The sequence below is a fragment of the Macaca mulatta genome, chromosome 3 (genome assembly GCF_049350105.2).
Source record: "Macaca mulatta isolate MMU2019108-1 chromosome 3, T2T-MMU8v2.0, whole genome shotgun sequence".
NCBI lineage: Eukaryota > Metazoa > Chordata > Mammalia > Primates > Cercopithecidae > Macaca > Macaca mulatta.
In genome coordinates, this window is record NC_133408.1 from 47,193,451 (window position 1) to 47,221,257 (window position 27,807).

General features: G+C 42.4%; 1 protein-coding gene and 1 long non-coding RNA gene across 2 annotated transcripts; both read right to left on the reverse strand.

The window, feature by feature from the left end:
* Positions 1–27,698, reverse strand: TRIM4 (tripartite motif containing 4). The gene is given in 8 exon segments (XM_077996240.1): positions 1–1,872; positions 11,420–11,517; positions 11,779–11,801; positions 16,817–17,047; positions 17,819–17,914; positions 24,888–24,928; positions 24,931–24,949; positions 27,177–27,698. Coding segments are annotated over 8 exon segments (1,485 nt in total). The 5' UTR covers positions 27,570–27,698; the 3' UTR covers positions 1–1,288.
* LOC144339720 (uncharacterized) lies at positions 4,253–8,939 on the reverse strand. Its single transcript, XR_013415077.1, has 2 exons — positions 8,024–8,939; positions 4,253–6,561 (listed from the first exon to the last, which is right to left on the reverse strand). It is a non-coding gene; the product is annotated as an uncharacterized LOC144339720 (long non-coding RNA).
* Positions 27,699–27,807: the final 109 nt, after the last annotated feature.

The window sequence follows — 27,807 nt, forward strand, 5'->3', positions numbered from 1 at the left end:
AATCGCTGCCTGAAAGTCTTTATTGAAAATCTGGGAGAAAATAAAATGTTAGTAGTGCATAACTTTAATTTTTATACTTTTTGTATCTTACAAACTTTCTATAGTAAGTACACATGACTTATATAAACAGAGAAAAGCAATCATTATCTTAAAAATAACTATCCAGTAACTGCTACAATCTCCTGAGTCCAGACAATCTAGAGCAGAAGGGTAGAGTGAGGAAAATACACACAGTATAAAAAACATGTAACAAAATCAAAACCTGAAACAAAGATCAACATCCAATAAATGCTTCCGAATAAACAGAGAGTAGATAAGAGCATGGGCTTTCATCTCAGACAAATCTGGATTTTAGTCCCAACACTGCCATTTACCAGTTAGCCAATACTGAGCTAGTTACTCTAAAGAGTTCGGTTTTCTCATTTGTACAAATAGGATTTTACTTTCCATCTCACTGAGTTGTGATGAGAATCATATGCAACAGCATATGAAGAGGCTAGCAAAAGGTAAGTACTTAACAAGCGTTCCAACATTCTCATGATGACATGAATAACCCTGTACATACAATATAGGAACTTGACAAATACACAGTACAGTTAATAGCTGAGGGCAGAGACATGGTTGGGAACAGAGAGTGCAACATGGGCAGAGTGAGGGGGGATTCCCACAATTTTCTAAGACAGAAAAGTGGGGGAATCAGTAGTTACTGGAAAGAACAGGCAATGCCTGACTGGATAGAAAAAGATTCTATGCCTTTGTCAAATTTCACAAACATGACATAAGCCTATACTGTGGGATGTTCACACTATGTCCCTTTAGTGCCAGTTAGGGTACTTCAGGCTGCAAGTAACCAAATACAACTAAAATTGTCCTAGACAATAAGGGCATAATTATCCCATATAAGAAGCTCAGGATTAAGGAAATTTCAACAATTTCACATTGGCAACAAAAACTATGTTTCTTCTACCTTTCCACCATTCCTGTGTTCTGAGTTCCAATATGGCTGCTAACATCCATATGTCTTCCCCGCACATCTCTTTAAAACCTACAAAAAGATTTCCCAAAAGCACCTTGGAAAATTTCCTGTCCCATCTCCATTGGCCAGAACCACCTCCCATGGGACTGCCTCTTGTGAAGCACACAAAGGGCAGATACCAAATGGTTCCATTAGGGAGACCCAGAAGATGGATGATCCAGGATAGAGACATGAAGGGCAGAAGAGGGCCCGGGGATGTATGTCCCTGAGCTGGACTACAGGGAAGGAGTTTTGGTCAGGGGAAGAAAAGCCTCATTTCCTGTCAGTCACTGGTGGAATGACTAAAGATGCTAATGGACTCAACCAAAAAAATGGCCGGAGGCGTGAGACAGAAGAACAAGCAAAGGTGTGCAGGTGCACTCCGTCCACAGCGCTGTAGAAGGAGACATTCCCAGTCCCACGATCCAGGTAAACTCCCACTCGGTGGAGAGCTGGCTCTTGCTGGGTGGGAGTTCCAGGGAAGCCTGTCAAGGGCCAATAGCCAGCAGCACTCCAATAAATCGCCCAGATGCCCACATCTGGGGACATTGTTGAACGATCAGTAATTCCCATGACATCCTCCCGACACACCCCAACGGCAACCTCCAGACTATCTCTTCTCTCAACTTCCCAGTAATGTTTCCCTGAGGTGAAAACGTTTTTTCCCAGAACACAGGGTAAGTGCTGAAATCTCTCTACATAAGCGGTCTTCTGAGGATTTCTCCATCCAGCGAAGTAGTTCCATGCTGTAGAAAACACTGGCCAAGAACTGGCTGATGCTGTATTTTTCACGTATCTCCCTTCCTGGGAGAAGACGAGTTTGGGATGAGCTGTGTCTTCAGCTAGGTTTACAGCCACTGTGGGGAAAATGAGAGCTGAGATAAGTAGCGCAGCAGCTTATCATCAACCCTTCCCCAGAAATGCCCATCTCTTCCAGCATCAGTTTCATCTTGCTCCTCCTAACAAGCACTCATGACTCTCACTGCTGCCCAACTGATCCTCAGCCAGGCCTAGCAGGCCACAGCATGGCCTTTAGCAACCTGAAGTCCTCATTTCCCTTCTGCTCTAAAAGACTAAGCCCTAGGCCGGGCGCAGTGACTCATGTCTGTAATCCCAGCACTTTGGGAGGCTGAGGCGGGGAGATTCCTTGAGGTCACGAGTTTGAGATCAGTCTGGCCAACATGGCGAAACCGTCTCTATTGAAAATATCAAAAAACAACAACAACAACAACAACAACAAAAAACTGGCCCGGTGTGATGGTGGGCACCTGTAATCCCAGCTACTCGGGAAGCTGAGGCAGGAGACTCACTTGAACCCAGGAGGCGGAGGTTGCAGTGAGCTGAGATCATGCCACTGTACTCCAGCCTGGGTGACAGAGCAAGATTCTATCTTAAAAAAAAAAAAAAAAAAAAAAAAAGACTAACCTCTAGAAACTGGGGATCTAATTATTTCATGATCCAAGTTTTCACAATCAGCCTAAAATTTGGAGAGATATTAACAAATTCTCACATGTTGAATCAAAACTAGAACCAAAGCTGCTGACTAGCTGGTTCTTTGGCTAGATACACACAGGTGTCACATAGGACAGAAAAACGAGGTCTCTTCAGGGGTTCCAGTTGTTTATGGGACATCTCTACAAATCTCCCCAATCATTCAAAACTGAGCTAATTATCTTACTTACTCCCCCTTCTATAATCTCAGGACTAATCCACTTCACATGCAGACATCTTGCCTTCTATGTTCTCTAAGGTGTCAGAGTCACCTCCACCTGAACACCATGCTGTGAAATCTTTATTTGCGACTCTTTTTCCTCTAACCCTCAATAGCTAGTCAGTCACCAAGTCCTATCAATTCTACCTTTGAAATTTGTCACTCAGGTTCTTTTCCTCCCCTCCACTCCCATTGCCACTGCTTTTACTCCAATCTCCAGCATCACTCAATGTGTTAACAACGTCCTCCCTGGCCTCCCTGCCTCCAAATTCCCTTCCCTCCAACTCTCCATGTCTCTTGAGTTTGAGGACTTTTTTTAAAAATCAGGAATGTATGCTAGAGTTTGACAAATGCTTTTCCTGCTTCAACTGAGACAATCACATGGTTTTCCTTTTTTTTTTTTTTTACTTTAATGATATAAATTACATCGATTTTCAAATATTAAACCAACTATGCTTTTCTGGGATAAATCTCATATATTGTGATTATTATACATTATCCTTTTTGTATGCCAAAGGATATATAAATTAGTTGTGATTAATACATATTATCCTTTTAATATATTGTTGGATTCAATTTGCTAAAGTTTTCTTAGAATTTAGGTATCTGTGTTCATGAGAGACATTGATCTATAATTCTTTTCCCTTGTAACGTCTTTGTCGGATTTTGGTATCACAGTAATACAGGCCTCACAGAAATAATTGGGAAATATTCCCTCTTCATCAATTTTCAGTAAGAGTTCTTGAAGAATTGGCATTTATTTCTTAAATATTTGGTGAAATGTTTCACCAAGAAAGCCAGCTGGGGCCAGGCGCAGTGGCTCACGCCTATAATCCCAACACTTTGGGAGGCCGAGGCAGCAGATTATGAGGTCAGGAGTTCAAGACCAGCCTGACCAACATGGTGAAGCTCCATCTCTACCAAAAAAAAAAAAAATACAAAAATTAGCCAGGCATGCTGGCATGCACCTGTAGTCCCAGCTACTCAGAAGGCTGAGGCAGGCAAATCACTTGAACCTGGGAGGTGGAGGTTGCAGTAAGCTGAGATTGCACCACTGCACCCCAGACTGGGTGACAGAGCAAGACTGTCAAAAACAAAGAAAAAAGAAAGAAAGAAGGCGAGAGAGAGAAAGAAAAGAAAAAACAAACGCCATTTGGAAGGTTTCTAATAGCAATTTCTTTCATAGAAATAAGATAATTCCAGTTATCTCTATCTTCATGAGTCAGCTTTTGTAATTTGTGTCTTTTAAGGACTTCGTCCATTTCATCTGTGTTGTCAAGTTTATTGGCAAAAGTTGCTCCTAATATTCTATTATCTTTTTAATATCTGTAGAATCTGTAATGATGTCACATTTCTCGTTTCTGACATGAGTGTGTTTTCTTTTTTTCTGATCATTTTGATTAAAGGTATATCAATTTTACTGAAATTCTCAAAGGACCAGCTTTTGGTTTCATTGGTTTCTTTTGGCTTTCTGTATTTTACTACAATGACTTCTGCTCTGATTTTTTATTATTTCCATTCTTCTGTTTACTTTGGGCTTTACTTGTTCCTCTTTCTCTAGTGTCTTAAGGTGGAACCTGAGGTCACTGATTTGAGAAGTTTCTTCTTTCCAATATAGCACTATACACTTTTTTTTAAGTACTGCTTTAGCTGCATCCCACAAATTCTGGTATGTGGTCTTTTCCTTTTCATTCCATTCAAACTACTCCCTAATTTGTCTTTTGATTTCTTAATTCAAGGGTTACTAAAAAGTCTATTATTTAGATTCTTGACATTTGGGGGGATTCCAAGGATATTTTGATACTGATTTCTATCAATTCCATTGTGATCAGAGAACATACTCCGTATGAATTGAATCCTTTGAATTTGACACTTGCTTTACAGCCAGCTTAGTCTATCTTGGAAAATGTTTCACGTACACTGAAAAAAATATGTAGTACATATCTGTTGGGTAGACTGTTCTATAAATAATGGGATCAAGTTGATTGATAATGGTATTCAAGTCTACTATATCCCTGCTGATTTACTGCCTACTCTAAAAATTACTAAAAGAAGTTACTGAAAACTCCAAAAGTAATTGTGAATTTGTCTATTCCTCCTTGCAACTTTATTAGTTTTTGCTTAATATAGTTGAAGCACTGTTAAGTGCATAAATGTTTAGAATTTACCTCCTCTTGACAAACTGACCCCTTTATCATTAGGATATAACATTCTTTATCTCTGGTAATATCCTTTGCTCAGAAATTTTTGACACTAATATACCCACTCCAGATCTACTAACATATCTTTTTCCATTCTTTTGCTTTAAACATATATGGTTCTTCATATTTAGTGTGTTTCTTTTCCAATATACAGTTGGGTCTTGCTTTTTTTTTTAGCCAATCCAACCAACTTCTGCCTTTTGATTAGAGCATTCGGACCATTTATAGTTAATGTGATTATTAGTATAAGACTTGTGTCTATTATTTTGCTGTTTTCTATTTGCCCTATATGCTCTTTTCTTCTTTTTCTGCGTTATTTTTTATTAATCACTTTTTATAATTCCACTTTTTTTCCTTTATTGATTAGCTACAATTCTCTTATTTTAGTGGTTTAAGGTTTATAGTGTCATATGGCAGATGCACCTGACAGCAATAACTCAAGCATACCCTGAGAATGACCCTATGGTCTAAGTAGAATGTGTGTTCAGACTTCCAAGCTAAGGAAAGTGGGAGTGGCCAACCCAGAGATCTGCTCCTTATCTAGGAAGGACATCTGAACATCTGAACCTCTGGCCCATTCTTGGAATGCAGGCTGTACAGAGGATCAAGGCCCTTTGTTCCGGGTTAAATGGAGGTTGTTAGGAGGAGGCTGCTAAGTGAAAATGCTATATAATCTGCATGCTTTTTACAAACAGTAGTAATTGGTTTTCGTGTCCAGCCCACTGCTCCTGGACCACCCAGCATGTAAGTCCTCAATAAACCCTGTGTCTCATTCACTGGCTCCAGGTTTCTTCCACCTCTCAGACACAGTGCCATCCCTACTGAAATCAATAGGGGTCTAGCACAATTAGCCCAGCAGGAGGTCGGAGAAAATTCCACTTGAGTGCCAAGACAATGGGATCAGGGGAGGGGAAATCCACAAGGGAAATCCTGGGCTGGCTGTCTACGTGTATGGGGGGCCTGATAGCCACTATCCTTGATGGGTGGGGCCCACCAGGTAAGTATGGGGATATCCCCGAAATGCCAAAAGATCTGGAAGAACTGCTGCAGGGGGTAGATCCAACTAAGGGAAAGTCAAATGCCCAAGCTGTGGCAGCTGCAGTTGGCTGGCCACTCCTGACTGCTTAGAGCAGCCCCCAAGGCTGACCTTGCGGCACAGGCAAGGGTTCATCAGTTACAAGATGAGCTGCAACTAGAGAGATACTAGCTCAGGCTGAAGTGTTGGAGAACTTATTGTCCCACCTGTGGGAACAGGATGACAAAATGGAGACACTGGTTTGTTGAGTAGCCTGTTTGAAGGGTCACTGACTACCACATGGACTTAGAACTATCATGACTAAATTGTCCTGAGGCCCTAAGTCCTGGGACCCCATGAAGAGATCTAGTGGCGAGGAGGATGAGGACTGGGATGAGTCCATAGAGGTTCCCATCCTCTCAGCATGTCTGATGGTCACCACCAATATAAAAGGAGACCAACCACACCCACAGCAGGTAGCCCTAGAAGACTTGCCTGCACCTGAAAGAAGGCAGAACACCACGATGCAGGATTATACCGCTCTGAAATTGGTGAAGCTGGGAAATAAGTTCAGACAGAGTGGGAGAGAGTTAATCCACTCTCCCTGGGATTTTACACTCTCCCAGTTAGTAGAAATGGATTTTGAATGTTCCCGACGCAGATAATGGTAAATGTTTGAGGTGATGAATATGCTAATTACCCTGATTCAATCATTATGCATTGTATACAAGTATTGAAACATCACACTGTACCTCATAAATATGTACAATTATTATATGGCAACTAAAAAAAAGAAGAAAAGATTTCTCAGGTCTGTTCTTGCACTCCATGGGGGAAGGGCCGAGAATAGAATATACAGGTCACACCTATTTTACATCCTACTCCCCAACCCCCTGTACTTCTAAAATAACGAATCCCAGTCTTCCTTGTGCAAGGGGACAATCATCCTCTTATAGAACATTATAATATCCCCCACTGTCTTACTCTGGCCACTTGCAAAGCATCAGAGAGGGCCCAATTCACTTGGTATTATAAACCAGGCGCCAGGCCATTGCCGGGGTGGTGCTCTCAGAATGACACAACTTCCTGTGTCTTACTAAATGGCTTCCCCTTTCTTGTACCCACTAAACATCTCACCTGTTGCCCATAGATAGGGTGCAGCAAACCGCTTCACCAGCTGGGTGCACACGGTGACCTCTTTCCAGAACACAACAGACTATTGGGTCTGCAGAGAGCTGCCCCTCTCCTCCACAATGGACCTGCCATGGCACATCCACGCTGCTAACTTGAGCACCTGGAGTCATGTCTATAGTCGGCATGATGAGCCTCACCCACTTCCCTTCAGCACCACCACCACATTATGCAGTGAGTTTCCCACCATCAATGAGACAAGATGACATATTTTCCACCTAGTATGGGAGAAGGTTAATGCTACCCCAGCTGTAGGGTATGCTGAACACGATGGACAAGGGTGAGTGACAAGAGTGCAGACACAGGTAGTACGTCACGCACCCTTACGTACTGAAAGGCATGATAATAACATGTCACAAGCTAAACCCATAATATGGATGGCTACCCCCACAGCAATGCAACCAGTCCCTTCAAATAGCCAATAACATGTGGCTTGGGTGGCACAGTGACTGTCTCCATGTGGGGGCCCATGATCTCCCCTTGGGGATGGCTACAGGTAGATGGCAACCACAGCTGGCCTTACTTATCCTATAATTACGCTGGTAGGTGCACCTGGGGTCGTCCTCACCTGCTGGACACACTGTGTCCCATTGAGACACCATTCCTACGAACTGGGAGAGTGTAAAAGCCAGGCGCTTCCAGAAGTGTGCATTCTGGTGGTTCTACCCCTTGGTCATTTTTGCCCCCAAGTGGCAACAATAGGCACAGAGCTGCAAGTTGGAGACCTCACTAAACATATGGCTGCAGCCTTCAAGGATACCTGCGCCATGCCATTACTCTTCTCACTGGGCAACTGTGTAAAATCGCATGGTCCTGGATACCTTAACTGCTGCCCCGGGTGGAAGTTGCACATTAATTAAAATCAAATGTTGTGTATATATCCCTACTACTCTCACATTATAACCGGGGCTATGTGAACCCTAGAAACCCATATTTCAGCTATAGAATCTCTATCTTATCAACTTCCAAGTGCTTGGAAAAGCTTTCTGTAGAGGATGATTGGACTATGCTTGTCATTGTCTTTTGTTGCTGTAGTTTCTAATGCTGCTGCAGCATCTGGCAGCAATGCTCCTGCACATACCTTGCCCCGGGGGAAGCTGCAGAGAATGACGTGATAAGAATGTGGGGGCCATTCGAGGGTATGCTGGACTGCAGTGTATGGCAGACACACCTGACAGCAGTAACTCCAGCACCCCCTGAGAATAATCCCACGGTCTAAGAAGACTGTGTGTTCAGAGTTCTGAGGTAAGGAATCCAGGAGTGGCCAATCCAGAAATGCACTCCTTATGTATAAAGGCCATGTGAACTCCTGGTCCATTCCTTGGAAGCAGAGGCTATACAGGGAATCGAGGCTCCTTCTTTTTGGTAAAATGGAGGGTCCCAGGTGGAGACTGCTAAATGAAAACGCTATGTATCACCTGCATGCTTTTTACAAATAGTAGTGGTTTGTTTTCCTGTCCAGCCAGCCATTCCTGGACTGCCCTGCATGTAGGTCTTCAATAAACCCCATGTCTCATTCACTATTCCAGATCTCCTTCGGCCTTTCAGACATGGTGCCATCCTTAATGAAGTCAGTAGGAGACTGGCACCAGTATACACCTTTTTATTAGTCTCCCTTCAAGTGATATTACACCACTTCACATATAAGAACTGTATCATAGTACACTTTCATCTCTCCTCTCCCAATCTTCACACCACTGTCATGCATTTTACTTTTAAATATGTTATAAACTCCAAAATACATCATTTTTTGTCTATTGAAATACTCAATTATTATTAATCAGGGTTCTCCAAAGGAACAAAACCAAAAGGATATATATGTCTGTGTGTGTCTGTGTGTGGTGGGTGGGTGTGTGTGTGCACACGTGCATGTGTGCACCTATGAGTTTTCTGGGTTTTGAGATGGGGTCTCGCTGTCGCCCAGGAGTGCAGTGGTGCAATCACAGCTCACTGCGGCCTCAACCTCCTGGGCTTAAGCCATCCTCCTGCTGTGGCCTCCCAAGTAACTGGGACTACAGGCACTCAGCTAATTATTTTATTTTTTGTAGAGACACGGTCTATGTTGCCCAGGCTGGCCTCGAACTCCTGGCCTCAAGCAATCCTCCTAACTCAGCCTCCCAAAGCACTGGGATTACAGATATGAGCCACCACACCCAGCCAGTGCATGAGATTTAATATAAGGAACCAGCTTATGCGATCATTGCTACTGACAAGTCCAAATCTGCTGTGTGAGTTGGCAGGCTCAAGACCCAGATAGAGCCAGTGTTCCAGTTTGAAGGCCATTAGGCAGGAAGAGCCAATGCTGCAGGTGAAGTCCAAGGCAGTATGCTGTAGAACTCCATCTTGCTCAGGGAAAGGTCAGTCTTTTTTTCTATTCAAGCCTTCAACTGATTAGATGAGGCTCACCCACATTATGAAGGGCCATCTACACAGGCCTACTGACTTAAATGCTAATCTTATCCAAAATAACTCTCACAAAAACACCCAAAATAATTTTTGACCAATATCTGGGCACTCTGTGGCCCAGTCAAGTTGACATATAAACTTACCATCGCAATTCCTTTTTAAAGGAATAAATAATGACAATAATGTATATTTATTCATGTCATTACCATTTCTGGTGCTCTTTTATTCCTTTGTGTAGAGAGATTTCCATCTGGCATTTTCCTTCTGTCTGAAGGACTTCCTTTAACATTTCTTGAAGTGTCAGTCGGCTGTAAACTCTTTCTTTTAAGCTTTAGTTTATCTCAAAACTTATTTATTGCACCTTTGTTTCTGAAGGATATTTTTGGCCAGTTCTAGAACTCTAGGTTAACAGTTTTTTCTTTCAGGACTTTAAAGAGTTTGCTCACTTGCATTGTTTCCAATGAGAAGTGTAATGTCAACTTTGCCTTTGTTCCACTGCAAGTAACTGTCCTTTCTCCTGGTCGCATTTAAGATTTTCTTTTTACCACTGGTTTCAAGCAAGTTATGATGAGCCTTGGCGTATTTTTCTTCATATTTCTCATACTTAGGGTTTGTTGAGCATCTTGGATCTGTGGACTTAGTTTTTATTATATTCAGAAAATCTTTGGTCATTATTTTTTAAAGTATTTTTCCTATTCCATCCCCATTCCCACTCCTCTCTTTCAGGGACTCCAATCACCATAGATAATAAGGCTGCATAAAGTTGTCCCACAGGTCACTGATGCTCTTTGTGTTTTTGTAAATTCTTTTATTCCGTGTATGTTTCATTTTTTGTAGTTTCCATTGCTGTCTTCAAGTTCACCAATTTTTTCTTTTGTAATATTTAATCAACTATTAATCCCATCCAGTGCATTTTTCACCTTAATCACCACATTTTTCATCTTTAAAACTTTGATCTGGTCTCTATATACCTCTTTACAGAATACACTCATAATAAATGTTTTAATGTCCTTCCATTCTTATTCTAACATCTGTGTCAATTCTAGGTCAGTTTCAGTTGATTATTTTCCTCTATTATGGGTTACTGCTTTCCTGTCTTTTTGCATGCATGATAATATTTGACTGTTGGCCAGGCTGGTCTCCAACTCCTGACCTCAAATGATCCACCTGCTTTGACCTCCCAAAGTGCTGGGATTACAGGCATGCACCACCATGCCCGGCCTACAACATGGTTCTTAATCAAACATGTGCACATGAGAATCGCCAGCACAGCTTCAAGAGCATGTACATGCACACCTTGGTGTGTCCCTGGAGATCCAATGGGTTTATTTTCAGTCTGTCTTACACTCTTCTCAACCTCAACCTTTCCTTGCTCTTTAGCCTCATTGGATACCCACCCCTCCATTTTCTCCACACCTTAGCTCATGCTGCTGCCTCTGCTTGAAACAGTCATCCCCATTTTCCACCTGCCAAACTCCTACTAATCCCTCAAATCTCAAAACTGTCACCTCTGCTGTGAAAACTTTCCCATCTCACCCCCAACAGAGCCCTTCCTCTGGACTTCTGTAACATTTTACTCCTCCCGCCAGCAAACACTGGCTCCTACTATATCACAGTGAGTGCCGTGTGTGTGTGTCTCCAATGTGCTCATGAACTCATGAAGAAGTGAACAGGTCTCTTTCTTTTTGTATCACTAGCACCTCATAACGGTGTGTTAAATAAATGTTTCTTGAATGAAGTGTATACCCACTTATTAACCACCTTTCCTGACACTCTGTTCGCTGCATGTTGTTTCCTCTTTCCTCTTCAGACTTCTCTCTTTATTCTCTTACTTGAAAGATTTCTAAGGAGCCCCAAGTCCTCCTAGAAATTCTGCTCACCTTGGAACTGCTTTAGCATTTCCTTCATCAATGGTATCTGGCACACTGTCTTCACCTTTACAGCTTCAAGAGAATAATTCATATCCTGGATCTCACTCCTAAGAAGGTAGAGAAGACTGCTCTTAGGGGACAACTAGGGTAGCCAGGACCCCCACTCCCAGTCAAACGTTCTTAGCCCAAAGTTCAGATGGCTTTTGTTCCCATTCCTCCTCGCAGAAGCAATCGGGAGAATTTTTCCTCAGATCCCCTCTTAGGGTGTGCCCAGACTGACCTATGGAGCCTAGGCCTTGTTTCCCTTCTGCTCAGCCTGTATCTTTACCATGCCACCCAGGTCCCCATAAGAGAACAGGAGCACATACCTGGTCAACACTTCTTTTGGATTCTGTGAAAAGAAGGAAGACATAAGCAAGTTACGAACCTTCTCCTGGAGACCTAGGACACAACTGTGTGAGCAGGTATTTTCTGACAGTTGCTTTTGTTCATGTCACATATGATCTCCTGCTGCCAAAGCCAACGGATTGACAGAATCTGGTCCTTTCTTTCACGTGGCCCCTCTGCACTATTCGACAATGCTGCCCGTGCCCCTACTCTTTCTCCTTTGGCACCATAACATGAACTGGCTCCTGGCTTCCCGCCGGCCTCCCCAACTAGTCTCAATCACAGAGCCTGCTCCTTTGCCTGCCTTTTGGTAGGTCCTCAGCAGCTCTAGCTTTGAGCTTCCACTTTTCTCCTTCCCGTTGTTTTACAAGATGGCTTTTAAATTATAATCGCAAGGGATATTTTATCATGTCCAAATCCAAAGAATATTTTCTACAGGTGAATTTTGCTAAACTTTATGGAACTGAAAATACCCTAAGTTGTAGCAGAAAAGAGAAAAATAGAAATTTTCCCAACTGATTTTTCAGAGACTATTATAACCTTGTTCCTTAAGCCATGAAATGAAATACTAGAAAAAAATATATATAGACCCATTTTACTTAAAGACATAGATGCAAAAATTCTAAGTAACATATCAGGTAACCAATGGCAACATGTACTTAAAAAATAGAGCTCCTCCAAAAACTTGTAACTCAGCCTAATCAAGAGAAAAACAGACAAATTCCAATAGGGAGGCATCCTACAAAATACCTGACCAGCACTCCTCAAAACTGTCAAGATCATCAAAAACCAGAAAAGTCTCAGCAAATGTCACAACCAAGAGGCACCTAAGGAGAGACAATGGCAACCAAATGTCATCTGGTATCCTAGGCACGGTTCTGGAAAATGAACACTAGGTAAAAACTGAGGAAATGGAAATAACCTATGAACTCTAGTTAGTAAACTGTATCACTGGTTCATTAATTGTAACAAATGAACCGTATTAACGCTAGATGTTGACGATAGGGGAAACTGGGGGAAGGGGTATGTGGGAACTCTGTCCCATCTTCTTAACTTTTTTGTAAACCTAAATTGTTCATTTAAAAAAAAGAAAATGGTTAATTACCACAGGAAAAGTGCTCAATCTCACTAGTTATCAGGAAAATAGCTTTATCTAGATGGGTGCAGTGGCTCATGCCTGTAATCCCAGCACTTTGGGAGGCTGAGGTGGGGGTATCACTTGAGGTCAGGAGTTCAAGACCAGTCTGGCCAACAAGATGAAACCCCATCTCTACTAAAAATACAAAAATTAGATAGGCGTGATGGCGGGTGTCTGTAATCCCAGCTACTCGGGAGGCTGAAGCACAAGAAATGCTTGAACCTGGGGGGTGGAAGTTGCAGTAAGCCAAGATGGTACCACTGCACTCCAGTCTGGGTTACAGAGCAAGCAAGACCCTGTCTAAAAAAGAAAAAAAAAAAGAAAAAAGAAAGAAAATAGCTTTATATATATATATATATACACACACACACACACACACACACACACACACACATATATCCATATACCTTTAGGAAGAGGAAAGGGGTGCCGACTGAGGGCAGAAGATGCCATTTTGCACCTTTCAGGGTGGCTAAAATTAAAGAACTGACAAATCTAAGTATTGGTGAGGATACAGAGCAACTGGAACTCTAACTTTACACACTGGTAACAATAGTGTAAACCGGAACAATCACTTTCTACCAGTTTGAAAATGGTTTGGAATCATCTACTAAAGCTGAACACACATATATGTCCTATGACCAGGAATTGTTCTTACAGGTATACAACTAATAGAAATGTATACAAATGTGCACCCAAAAAGATATGTTCTCACATATTCCTGTGTTTTAATAACAACAGAAACATAAATCATCCAAATTTTCCTCAAAAGAAAAATGAATAATATGCTTTGGTATATTAATAAAATGGAATACGACAGTACTACACAGCAGGCACTACTGACATTTTGGGATGGATAAGTCTTTGCTGGGAGTTGAAGGCAGGCATGTCCTGTGCATTACAGAATGTTTGGCAGCATCCTACACACAAGAGATGCTGGTAGTAACCACCCTTGAGTAGTGACAACCAAAAATGTCTCTATATAATATCAGATTTTGCCCTCGGAGGGAGCAAAATCACCCTGATTCAAAACACTGGTGTATAGCAATGAAAACAAATACCTACTGCATGGATTCATCTCACAAACGTAATGTGAGCAAAAGAAGCCAGTACAAAATAGAGCATCCTGAAACATACTCACTCAAAAATAAGCACAAGTGCCAGCCGTGGTGGCTCACACATGCAATCCCAGCACTTTGCGAAGCCAAGGCAGGCAGATCCCTCGAGGTCAGGAGTTCGAGACCAGTCTGGCCAACGTGGCAAAACCCCGTCTCTACCAAAAATACAAAAATTAGCCAGGTGTGGTGGCACAAGCCTGCAAATCCCAGCAGAATCACTTGAACCCGGGAGGCAGAGGTTGCAGTGAGCCGAGATCGCTCCACTGCACTCCAGCCTTGGCAACACAGCAACACTCCATCTCAAAAAAAAAAAAAAAAAAAAAAAAAAAGGTAAAAAAAAAAACAAGAGTCTGAGAAGTCCAGAGGGAGGCTACCCTTTGAGGAGAAGGGAAGAAGTACCGACTGGTGACATGAGGAAGCTTCTAGAATGCTATGTATGTTCTATTTTTTTCACTTGGATAGTAGTTACATGAGTGCTCACTTTGTGATAATCTGTCAAGCTTATGATTTATACATTTTTCTCCACGGGTGTCATACTTTTTTTTTTTTTTTTTTTTAAATAGAGGCAAGGTCTTGCTAAGCTGCCCAGGCTAGTGCAAACTCCTGAGCTCAAGATATCCTCCCACCTCAGCTTCCCAAAATGCTGGGATTACAGGTGTGAGCCACTGCACCTGGCCTTAAAATGTGTTTTAATGTTTATTATGACAATAAATATGACAACTTGTCAAAATCTGTGGAATACAGAGCAATACTTAAAGGTAAGAGCATAACTTAAATTTACCAGCAAACAAAAGGGTAAATATAAATGAGCCAAGCATTCCAACTCAAGAAGTTGAGAAAACAGCTAGAGAAGAAACCCAAGGACCAATTTAAAAAAAACAGCTGGGGGCAGTGGATCACACCTGTAATCCTCCAACACTTTGGGAGATCAAGGCGGAAAAATTACTTGAGCCCAGCAGCTCGAGGGTGCAGTGAGCTATGAGCACACCACTGCACTCCAGTCTGAGCAACAAAGCAAGACCCTGTCTCAAAACCTAAATAAAATAAATAAAAATAAACAATAAAGAGCAGATATTAATGGTTTCACTGCAGCATTATTTGTAGTGGTGATGGTGTTGGAGGCAACCCGGGTAGTCATCACTGGAGAAAGAAACAGGTAAAATGTGGAAGATGTATATTAGAAGTGGGTCATGGGGTAAAAGTGAAGGAAATCAATTTTTTAAATGGATGGATGGATAGATAGATAAGTACAGTAAGTTCTCTCAGGCTCTGAGATTCTATGTTCCAGTTTCATCTGTTTGTTTTGTTTTGTTTTTTTGGTATGGAGTCTCGCTCTGTGGCCCAAGCTGGAGTGCAGAGGCACGATATCAGCTCACTGCAATCTCTGTCTCCCGGGTTCAAGCGATTCTCCTACCTCAGCCTCCCAAGTAGCTAAGATTACAGGCATGTGCCACCGCCCCCAGCTAATTTTCAGTAGAGAGGGTTTCGCCATGTTGGCCAGTCTGGTCTCAAACTCCTGACCTCAGGTGATCCGCCCACTTCAACCTCCCAAAGTGTTGGGATTACGGGCGTGAGCCACTGCACCCAGCCCCAGTTTCATCTTTTTTAATCGTTTCCCTAACTCTGCATTTCTGTTTGCTGATACAACTTTTTGTAAGCATTCTGCTGGTTCACACGTATCTTAGAGGTTTCAGATTCTAATTAGACGTTAAGCCTGTATTTTAAATGTGTTATTTCAGAGATTCTTTTATGACACACATTCGGATATGTACTAGGAACTTCATTGCTTAAGCATGTTGTAAAACTTTTACATAATTCTTGGAAGTCATTACACTTAATATTAAATGTTAGGTTATATCTATCATATAAAACCTAGCTAGCAATTTCTTATTGATAATAACTAGAGGGTCGGTCCAGGTTTCTGAATTCCTTAAGAGTAGAAGAGAATGTTGTCTCTTCCTTATGAAAAAAAAAATAGTAATGGTAGACAGAAAATGTTCTTGAGAACACCTTTTAGAGATCCTTTCATCTTCACTCACATGAAATGGAGGAGAGAGAGGTTCTGAGGCATCCAAGACTCAGCATGAATTATTTCAGCAAAAAGAAAAAACAAAGTCACAAATGTAGGACCCTAGCCAAAAACTAAAAGAAGCTATAAGGACTCTTCAGAACTACAGAGGATATAAAGGTAAAGATCAACTCAAAGGAGGGGCTTTTGATAACAAACTGGCCTAAAGACCCAGACTTAAGTGCTGAGTTAGAATTACAATCTTTTAAAGGTTGCTAGACATTGGAAATTATTTAAATGAAAGTACCACTCAAAATATAGGGATAAGAAAAAAGTTTTATCAAGCTGTGATTGTAATGATTAAAAACAAGCGAGAAACATAAGCGTCTCTTCACTGTTGATACGATTATGTACTTGGGAGTTTTATGCTTGCTTTATCATTTAAATAAAGAATTATAAATGTACACATAAGATGAATGAAAAAGTCTTACATGTGCTAAGTCTCAGATCCTAGATGAACTGTGAGACCATGTGAATCAACTGAGCTCATATGACCTGAGCTCAGCCTACCTAAGTTTCACATTAATTTCCTTTGAATGGTGAATCTTTGGCATTTTGGTTGTGTGACAGCACAGAACTAGCAAGAGATAAGACATGTCTATGAAACCCACTCACCAGGAAGGATATTCAGCTCTAAAGACAAGAGGGAGTTCAGTTAGTGAAGACGAGATTATCCCCGCCTGTAACTGTCTCACCTGAAGCAGCTCCAGGGTGGGGGCCTGGCTCTTCTCCCCCACCTCTAAGATGAGCTTCTTCAATGAAGCGATCATTTGATTGAGTTTTAATGTGTTCTCATTCAGCTTCTTCTTTGACTCTTCTTCTTCTTTGTTCAGTCTCTGAAGAAACAGGTCCTCTTCTTCAACCAGGAAGTTGTGCAGCTTTGAAAACTCTGTGCTGATTCTCATTCGCTGACTCTTTATCTTATCCTAAGGCCACATGAGATTTGTTCACTCTTTTTTCCTGCCTGACCCCAGCTACTAAATTCCTTACACAATTCCCCAGTAATCCACAGTCAATCCTAAGCAACCCCTCTTGAAAAGCTCCTGTCCACTCCCCTAAAATTTCCATTACTCCTTTATTTATACTTACTTGATAGCTCTATACTAGTCATTATAGTATTCATTCATTCTTCCTAACATTTCAGTCTCTACTACTGACAAGTTTTAAACTAAAACAAACTTGCACATCTACTACTTAGTTTAGCCCTCAGAACACTCATTGAGTTTTGTTAAATCTTTAGGAGTATGAGTGTGTGTGTGTGTGCACATGCGTACCTCCCAACTACAATTAGCCTCCCCGAAAGCAAAGTCCATTCATCTGCCTCCTTCCACAATGCCATGGGCCCAAACCAACTCCAACCTAGGGAGTATATTTAGGAAAAAGTAGGAAGGAGAGGGGTGCTACCTTAAAGTAGAGAGATGGGGATGAAGTGTGTGGAACTCATATCACCAAAAGCCACTAGCAGCAGGGACAGCTACTTCCTCTCCTATCCCTGAATCTATAAGGGGCCTGACAACTGAACTGACACCCAGAAAGTTCTTCTTTCAGTCACTATATGGAGGAAACAGAGCTTCTGAGGCATCCAAGACCCTATGTGAACTGCATAACCCCATGACCAAAAGGACCTCAGGAGCGAGAAATGTCCCAGACCAAAAGGACCTCAGGAGCAAGAAATATCCAACCACTTCTGCTATTACCTTCCACTGTGTAGCGTTCTTCACTTCTACATCCTGTAAATGCATGACTTTCTTCATTTTGGACACGAGATTACGCTGAGACTTAAGAAGTTTCTCCTGCCGGCAGAAACACACACGGGTAAGAAAACATCTCTTCAACCATCATCTTCTTCTTTTTTCTTTTTTTTTTTTTTTTTGGAGACAAAGTCTCACTTTGTCACCCAGGTGGGACTGCAGTGGCCTGATCATGGCTTACTGCAGCCTCAGCCTCCTGAGCTCAAGTGATCCACCCACCTCAGCCTCCCAAATAGCTGGGACTACAGGCATGCTCCATCAGGTCCAACTAATTTTTTTATGTTTCGTAGAGACAAAGTCTCCCTATGTTGCCCAGGTTGGTCTCGAACTCCTGGGCTCAACAGATCCTCTCACCTCAGCCTCCCAAAGTGCTGGGATTACAGGCATGAGCCACCATGCCTGGCAACTTCATTTTTTAAGAGCTAAAAGTCACCTAATCAAAACAGAGAATGAGATTGAAAAAATACTGAAGATGGTCACACAGGCCTATGGTAAGAATTATTCTGGTCTGAAATCATCACAACACTATATTGAGTTTTCCTGGTAAGTTGGCAAAACTAAAAGCTGTTAGATTAGCAAATGTCTACTACTGGCAGGGAGAAGGCGTCTGGCACCACAGGAGGTCAAAAAGGTGCCATTTTTTGATAGACAACTGGCAGTATTTAACAAAATTTTAAATGTGTATAATGCTACTTCTAATAATCTATGCAACACAACACTAGCAAAAATAACCAATATGTAAAGAAATGGTCACTATAGCATTATTCATTGTCCACTAATTAGGAATTATTAAATAAATTATGCTATATTGATACTTTGCATCAATTTCAGGTAGCTGTCTATATATTGACATGAAATACACAATAAGTTGAAAGCAAGCCGTAAGACAATATGTATCGTATAATTCTGTTTTGAAAAGAATAAATGTGTGTATGCGCATATGTGTTTATTTATGTGTGTGGATTTGTATGTGAAGGCAAGGGAAATCTGGAAGGATTTATACCCAAGTATTAACATTGGTGATTTCCGAGGAAAAAGAATCGCTTACAAATTTGGAGGTGGGGTACTAGAAATTTCATACATTTTTGCTTTAATTTCTACAAGTGGCATATGCCATTTTTGTAATTCAAAAACCCAAGTAAGTTATTAAAAACTAAAGCAAGTCAATCAACATTGACAAATTGGGCTGAGGGGCAGCACCCAATAATAGCAGAATGCCAGCTGCGAGTGCAGAGATGGAAGCAGAAAGGTTAGAGAAACACACAAGAGAAAAACCCACAGGAACTGATGACCAAATGGCTGCAGGAGGAAAAGGTCCAGATTTAGCCCCTCGGTTCTGGTTTAAGTAACTGGATGGACTGTAAGTTATTTATCAAATTAGAAAATATAGGAAGATGAGCAGTGTGTAAATGGGAGGAAGGAAAATAAATTTCACCTAAATAAATCGAGTCTGAGATGCCTATGGGACATCCAAGTGGATATGTTAGCAATTAGAGTTGGGAAGGAGATGTATGCTGCAGAAGCAGATTTCGGGATTAAAGCCCAGGTGGCAGCTAGAGCCTCGAGTGAGCGTAAAATCAGCCAGTAAGATTCTATAGAGTAAGAGGATCAAGGCAACAACTGCATTTAAGCCGTATGCAGAGAATAAAATCCTGCAAAGAAGCTAAGGTGAGCAGTTGGTGAAAAACCAAGAGAGAATGGTTTCTCCTATGCCGAAGGAAGAGATCATTTAAACTACAAAACTAGGGAATAGTGTCAAATGCTGGAGGGTGGCCTGGGACAACTTTCTGTAAGTCTGAATATATGTTAAAATAAAATTTAAAAAATGTAAATAAAACTAAAAGAAAAAACAAGAAATGACGAGAACTAAAAAATAATCTGTACAACTTTTTAAATTGTTCCCTAGAAAACTAACTCTTACTCATAGGTATAACTTTTCATCCAATCATTTACAAGGGACAATGATTAAAATCAAGTTAAATAACTGACAAGGCTGATAACATCAAAGTTGGCAAGGATATGGAGCAACTGGAACTCTTACACAACATCAGTAGGCAAATGAAATGCTACCACCATTTTGGAAAAAGGTTTGGTGTAAAACTAAACGTACATTAATCCTAGGATACAGCAATTCTACTCCTAGACCCAGGAAAAAGGAAAACATGTACCCATAAATAGACCTGTACAAGAATATTCACTGCAAATATTCATTGCAGCTTTATTCACAATAGCTAGAAGCTGGAAACAGCCCAGGTATTCACTGATAGGAAGGTGGATAAATAATAGCAAAAACCGCAATTGCATTTGCACCAACCTATACAAAATGGATGAATCTCAAAATCAATATGCTGAGCAAAAGGATCCTACACAAGAATAGAGACAATGGAATTCCATTTATATGAAGTTCCGGAACAGGCAAAACCTAATTTGTGTTTGAAAAAAAAATCAGAATGGTGGTTGCCCTGGTAGGGGAAGGGGGAAGAGAATAACTGGGAAAGGGCATGAAGGAATTCTCTGGATGGTAATATCCTTTATCTTGAGAAGGGCATTTGTCAAAACTCAGCAAATGTACAACTAAGATTTGTGTTTTTCATTGTATTAAATTTTACCTCAAAAAATACCATAGACCAGGCGCAGTGACTCACCCCAGCATTTTGGGAGGCCAAGGCAGGTGGATCGCTTGAGGCCAAGAGTTCGAGATCAGCCTGGCCAACATGGTAAAATCCTGTCTTTACTAAAATACAAAAGAAATAGCCAGGTGTGGTGGCACAAGCCTGTAATCCAGCTACTTGGGAGGCTGAGGCATGAGAATCGCTTGAACCCAGAGGCAAAGGCTGCAGTGAGCCGAGATCATACCACTGCACTCCAGCCTACATAACAGAATGAGACTCCACATATTAAAAAAAAAAAAGAAAAACATAAACAAATGTTAAATCTGATTAATGATATACCTGCTAAAGTATTTTGTTTGCAATTGAATTTTAAAGGCATCAAAACAAGATAAGAATTGATGTATTCAGAGATACAGAAAAATGGACAGCGGTGTGATAAAACAGTCAAATGTTAATGGTAGAATATAGATGTGGGTACACTGGTGTTATTACAAAATTCTTCCAACTTTGATGTATGCTTGAAATTTTCATGGTAAAATGAAATAGGAAAACATAAAATTAAATTATAAAAGGGATTTATACAGTTCTGCTAAATGGCACAATACCATCTGTGCTATTTTGTTTCTACCATGATGTTTCTTAACATTATATAAACCATTTACTATCTCTAGTGGTTAGCTTTAATAGGCACATAACCCTGCTACTCACTCATATAATTTCACTTCTTTATTCAATTAAAACTGCCACTTTGTGGTCACTGTCAAATTTGATGTATATGAGGTTTGTAATGATATATACATTAGCTCCTTCAAATAGGACCAAGCTTTTTTGAAAGTTTTCACTTTTGCTTGATAATGAAAAAATAATAATCTACTAAATAGAGATTTTCTATGTCTTAAAAAGACTTAACAAGTCATTATGCATGAATTCTCTCATATGAGAGAGTTAACTTGACAACCTCGGGGGAAATTACAAAACACCTTCCCTGCAACAACAGAAACTGCCAGGAGGTGGCAGGAGTGCAACACCAAGCATTTCAATCTGGGTTAGAAATACCAGAAATTTAAAAAATCACTTTCTCAGCCAGGCGCGGTGACTCACGCCTGGAATCCCAGCACTTTGGGAGGCCAAGGTGGGCAGATCACGAGGTCAGGAGTTCCAGAGCAGCCTGACCAACATGGTGAAACCCCATCTCTATTAAAAATACAAAAAAAAATTAGCCGGGCATGGTGGCACACGCCTGTAATCCCAGCTACTCAGGAAGCTGAGGCAGGAAAATCGCTTGAATCCAGGAGGTGGAGGTTGCAATGAGCCGAGATCGCGCCACTGCACTCCAGCCTGGGCAACAGAGTGAGACTCTATCTCAGAAAAATAAATAAATAAATAAAAATAATATTTTTTTAAAAACCATTTTCTCTTCATTTAGCACCAGAAAATTGTACCTATATGAAAACACAAGTATAATAAAAGAGCATACTTTTATAGAATGAAGACATTTACTGACTTGTGATCATGTAGCTCAGACAACATTAAACTTCCAAAGATCTTAGTTTCACTCTAGACCTTCAAACCAGCTGTACGTCTGTGAGCAAGTCAGCCTCACTTATTTCCTGGATCAAAGCTTCCTTACCTATGAAATGAAGACAATTGGACTAAATGTCTCTTAAATACCATCCCAGCTCCTGAGTTCTATGAATTTCAGTCACTGTAACTTTTGCAATCGATCCAAGCTGGTAGGTCTACCTCGGAAATACACCTCAACTCTACCTGCGTGCCAACCCCACTGCCACCACTAGTTTAGTCACCATCGTCTTTTGTCTGAATTACAATAACCTCCCGACTGCTCTCCCTACTTAGTCATGTCCTTCTCTCATACAATATCCACAAGGCAGCTGCAGTGACACCATTATAGCTCACTGCAGCCTCAAACTCCTGAGTGCAAGCGATCCTCTAGCCTCAGCCTCCCGAGTAGCTGGGACTAACAGATGTGCATCACCACATCCAGCTAATTTTTCTATTTTTTGTAGAGATGGGATCTCACAGTTGCCTAGGCTGGTCTTGAACTCCTGGACTCAAATGATCCTCCTGCCTCTGCCTCCCAAAGTGCTGGGATCACAGGCATGAGCCACCACACCTGGTCTTAGAATAACTTTTCTAAAAAATAATCAGATATTGTCACTCTCCTGCTCAAGATTCTTCACTGGCTTTCCTCTTCACCAAGAAAATTTGAACACTTCATTGTGGCCCAACATAAGCTGACCACTGCCTACATCTCGTGTCACATCTCATGCCACCTTTCCCCTTGCTCCTGGTCCTCCAGGCGCAAAGACCTTCTCCCTGTCCCATAAACATATCCAGCTCTCCCCAGCCTCAGGGCCTCTTCCCACGGTTCCTCAGACGGCAGACTCCGCATCCAGCAAGTTTCAGCTGCAATGTCACCTCCTAAGAGAAGACTGCTCACCTGATTGAAACCCTCTGGCATAGCACTTTCTTTCTGTTTTTGTTTGTTTTTTTTTTTTTTTTTTTTTTTGAGATGGAGTCTTGCTTTGTTACCCAGGCTGAAGTGCAGTGACATGATCTCAGCTCACTGCAACATCTGCCTCCCGGATTCAAGCAATTCTCCTGCCTCAGCCTCCCGACTAGCTGGGATTACAAGCAACCACCGCCGCACCTAGCTGATTTTTGTATTTTTAGTAAAGACAGGGCTTCATCATGTTGGCCAGGCTGGTCTCAAACTCCTGACCTCAAGTGATCCTTGTGCCTCAGCCTCCCAAAGTGCTGGGATTACAGGCGTGAGCCACCGCGCCTGGCCTGGGATGGCACTTTCTTTTTCTTTCCCAGCAGGCCATCACCATCTGTGATTATTTCATTTATTTGTCTGTCTGTCGTCTACCTCCCACCCTCAGCCCAACTGGACTGTGAGCTCCATGGAAAGCCTTTACCTGTCTTGCTCACCACTGGATTCCCAGCGCTGCCTCTGGTGCAGTGCCACAGCATCTGACACAAAACCAGTGCTCAAGAAACATCTTAAATTAATTAACAGAATGGAAGGATTAGCTCCTAGAGTCAGGCATGAAGGAAAAAAGAGCTGCGCTTAGAGGCCTTTTCCATGCAAACCATTTGCATCCAGAGATTTATGAAGCTATTTCTCTTTCTCTTTTTCTCCCCTCACCAAAACGGGTATAGGATGGGGATATTTTCCATGGATTTAGGGAACTTCCAGCTGTCCAACTTTTAAAACATAGTCCATCCATCTGAGTATATGCTGAGAATGGGATGCTTGGAAATAGGGCAGCTTTATCCAGGGGCAGTGTATGTTTTTCTAACTAACTTGGGGTGGGGATGGAATGAAAGGTGGTTGAATAGGGCAGTGACTAAGCAGAGGACGATAGAGAGATGGGCGGGTATTAGGGAATTCTGCCCAGTGACCTGGCTCCTGAACACCTACCCAGTCAATCTTGTGACATTCAGCTCATCCCAGTGTAACCCTTACCCATCCACTCCTGTCCTGTTGGGCCTTGTATTTAATCCTGAAATCCCATCTCTTCTAAGAAGACTTCTCAGATTAGTTGTGGCAGAGTGAAAAGTGTAAAGGATTAGGGGGTTAGAGGACCTCAGTTCAAGCGTAGCCATTTCCTAGCTCTGTGACCTTGGGGGCATGTAACCTCACATCTCTGTGGCATAGTTGCCTCATCTTCAAAAAGGGGATAACAGAATCCACCTAACAGGATGTCTATGAGGATTAAAGAATTACAATATGAAAAATGCTTAGAACTGTGGGTGGTACATAAGAAGTAATGAACACTGATAGCTATTATTGCTGAAGATGGAAGATTTAAGGGCTGTGTTCCCCTTTCATACCCATACACTTATATTTCCCTCAGCCACCACCCACAAGTATATTTTCCCTTCCATTTATCTGATGGGTCCTCTCTATGTCTTTTGCTGGCTACTAACCATTGGTGTTTCCCAAGCTTCTCTTTGTGCCTTTTTTTTTACCCTCTATGTGGTCCCCCTAGGAGAATCTCATCTTCTTACTTCTTCCATGACTTCAAGAATAGGCTGAGGATTCTAAAATATTATCTCTAGCCTCCAAGGCACCCCACCTCCTGTCCCTCTTCCTTGGACTTCCTGTCACAGTTATTTTACACTCAGTACATTCCACAACGAGCATGGGATCTTCTGTCCTAAGACTATGCTTCCTCCTGTGTACCTGAACTCGGTTAACCTGACAGTCATCTACCTGCCATCTGAAGCAGAAACCTGGACTACCATCCAAGACTCCTCTCTCTCTCACACCCACCAAGTCTAACTGATCACCAAGTCATTCAACTCCAGCTCATAATCACTCCATCCCTCCCTCTCCATCATCCCTGCCCCAAACTAATTCAGGTCCTTATTACCTCCTGCTTAAAATGGTACAACAGCAGCCTAATTAGTCTTCGTGGATGTCAAAGTTATCTGACTAAAACAAAAAAACTGATCATATCATTCCCTGCCTTAAAACCCTTTAATAACTTCCCATTGCCTGAAAGAGAAAGTTCAATCTTTTTACTATAGCAAACAAGATCCTTCGTGATAAGGCCCTGCCTTTTTCTTCAAGCTGGTGGCCCACCATCCTCCCTCCCATGCTCCATGCTCCAGAAGTACTGAGCAACCTCGTCCTCTCACACATCACATGCTATTCCACTCCGCCACATTTGGAATATGGTGTTTCTTTGGCCTGAAATACCCTCTCTCCTACCTCTACTCATCCTTCAAGAGCTAACACATTCAACTCCTCAATGGAGCCTTTCCTCACTCCTCAGTGATCACTCTGACCTCAGACCTTCTGTATACTTGGTAAATACTTCAGCAACTCTCACACACACTGAAATTAATGTTCTACACGCTTAAGTTCTTTATAAGGCCCATGTCTTTCTCATCCATTTATGTCCAGATGCTAAAACAATGTTTGGCAAATAGTAAGCATCAATAAAGGTCACTGAGTAAAGGAATGAAGGTACACTTTCTAGTCCAGCTTTGCATGTTTCCTGTTCATAATCAGCTGGTACAACTGTACAGTATTTTACAGTTTCCAAACATTTTCACTATGTCATTAAATTCATGTGTCTGGCCAGGCAAGGTGGCTCACGCCTATAATCCCAGCACTTCGGGAGGCCAAGGTGGGTGGATCACCTGAGGTCAGGAGTTTGAGACCAGCCTGACCAACATAGTGAAACCCTATCTTTACTAAAAATACAAAATTAGCCGGGCATGGTGGCGGGTGCCTGTAATCCCAGCTACTCGGGAGGCTGAGGCAGGAGAATCACTTGAACCTGGGAGGCAGAGGTTGCAGTGAGTTGAGATCACACCACTGCACTCCAGCCTGGGTAACAAGAGCGAAACTCCGTCTCAAAAACAATAATAATAAAATAAATAAATAAATTCGTGTGTTCATGTACTTACTGCATATCAATTCTGCTGGAGACCACTGGAGTTACACCATCAGTAATGGGAGGGGGTGGGGCTACTCTGGAAAGGATGATCAGGGAAGGTCTTCGAGCTAAAAGCTAAAAGGATCTAAAGGATAGATGTGGGTAGAGAAAGAGAACAGACTTGAAACAAAAGCAAGAAAGCCAGTATGGCTGAAGCAGAGTAAGGTAAAGTGACTTATTTAACTGAAGATTCTTAACCCATGAGATAGATAGGACAGATAATCCCCAAATTCAAATGTTACATGATTTTCCCAACTGATGAACGAAGCTAGTAACAAGCCAGGCTCATCATTACAAGCCAGGCTTTTCCCAAATCATCAGTTGTCTATCACATTCACAGATACAGACAGGCACTGTCCAATGCAGTATCCATTTAGCCATACAAGCACTTGAAATGTGGATATTCCAAACTGCTATGTGTTGAAAACGTAAAATACACACCAATTTCAGGCCTATTATGAAAAAGGAGTATAAAATATCTCATTGAGGCCGGGCACAGTGGCTTACACCTATAATCTCAGCACTATGAGAGGCCAAGCCGGGCGGATCACTTGAGGTCAGGAGTTCGAGATCAGCCTGGCCAACATGGTGAAACCCCTCTCTACTAAAAAAACAAAAATTAACCGGGTGTGGTGGTGTGTGCCTCTAATCCCAGCTACTCGGGAGGCTGAGACAGGAGAATTGCTTGAAACCCGGAGGCGGATGCAGCAGTGAGCCAAGATCGCACCACTGTGCTCCAGCCTGGGCAACAAAGTTGAGACTCCGTCTCAAAAAAAAAAAAAAAACTCATTGATAATTTTCATCCCAACTTTGAATATTTGGGGTAATCAGATTAAATAAAATATATTATTAAAATTAATGTCACCTCGTTTCCTTATCTTACTAGAAAGATTTTAAATTACATATGTGGTTTCTATTGGACAGCAGCGGCATACACCCTCTCAGTATGTTTTTCTTTATTAGGAGCTCCCCAAGGGCCAGTTTCTTGAAAATTCTGCACAATGATTGCTGAGGGGCTCGCACCTCCCCTCCTCTCATTCCAGTTTTAACCCCAGCTCTGAAATTTGTGTGTTGCTTAACTTCTCTGAGTTTCAGGGGCTTTTCATGCCATCCAATAGGAATGACGGCCACTTCGTGGCTCTTTCAGGAGAATTAAGTAAACTTTATTGGGCAATACTGGCAGCCCCGTCATCGTCACCGCGACAGCCAGCTCACCCGGTAGCTCTCGAAGGCCTCGTCGATGGGCGCCATGGCGTGGGTCTGGTGCTCCTGGGACTCCCTGCATACCAGGCACACGGGTCGCTGGTCGTCCTCGCAGAAGAGCCGCAGCGGCTCCCAGTGGCGGCTGCAAAGGCCCGGGGGCACGGGGCCCAGGCGCCGGCGCCGCGTCTTCTCCGTCAGCCTGGCCAGGGCCCAGTTGGGTCGCAGCGCAGCGGGCGCTGATGGGTGCCGGCATTCGGGGCAGGGGAACGGGCCTCCGCCCGGCGCCCAACTGCGGTGCAGGCAGCCGCGGCAAAAGTTGTGGCCGCACTCGATGGACACCGGGTCCTGGAAATACTCCAGGCAGATGGGGCAGGTCAACTCCTCCTGGAGGTCCTCAGCTTCCATGCTGCTTCCCTGCCGCGGAGCCGCAGTCCGACGTGAGGCGAGGGAGAGGCCAGCAAGCTGCGAACTGCCGCGGAGAGACCAGACGACTTCCGAAAAACCGCCACCGCCTCACGTAAGAGGGTACTGCGCAGTGTCTCTTCCGGGGTTCAGGACCCAAAAGGAACGCGCACATTGCCCGGCCTGAGCGCGCAAGACCGGAAGCTGCTGGGTATCCGCGCCGGAAGCGCGCGAGGGTTGG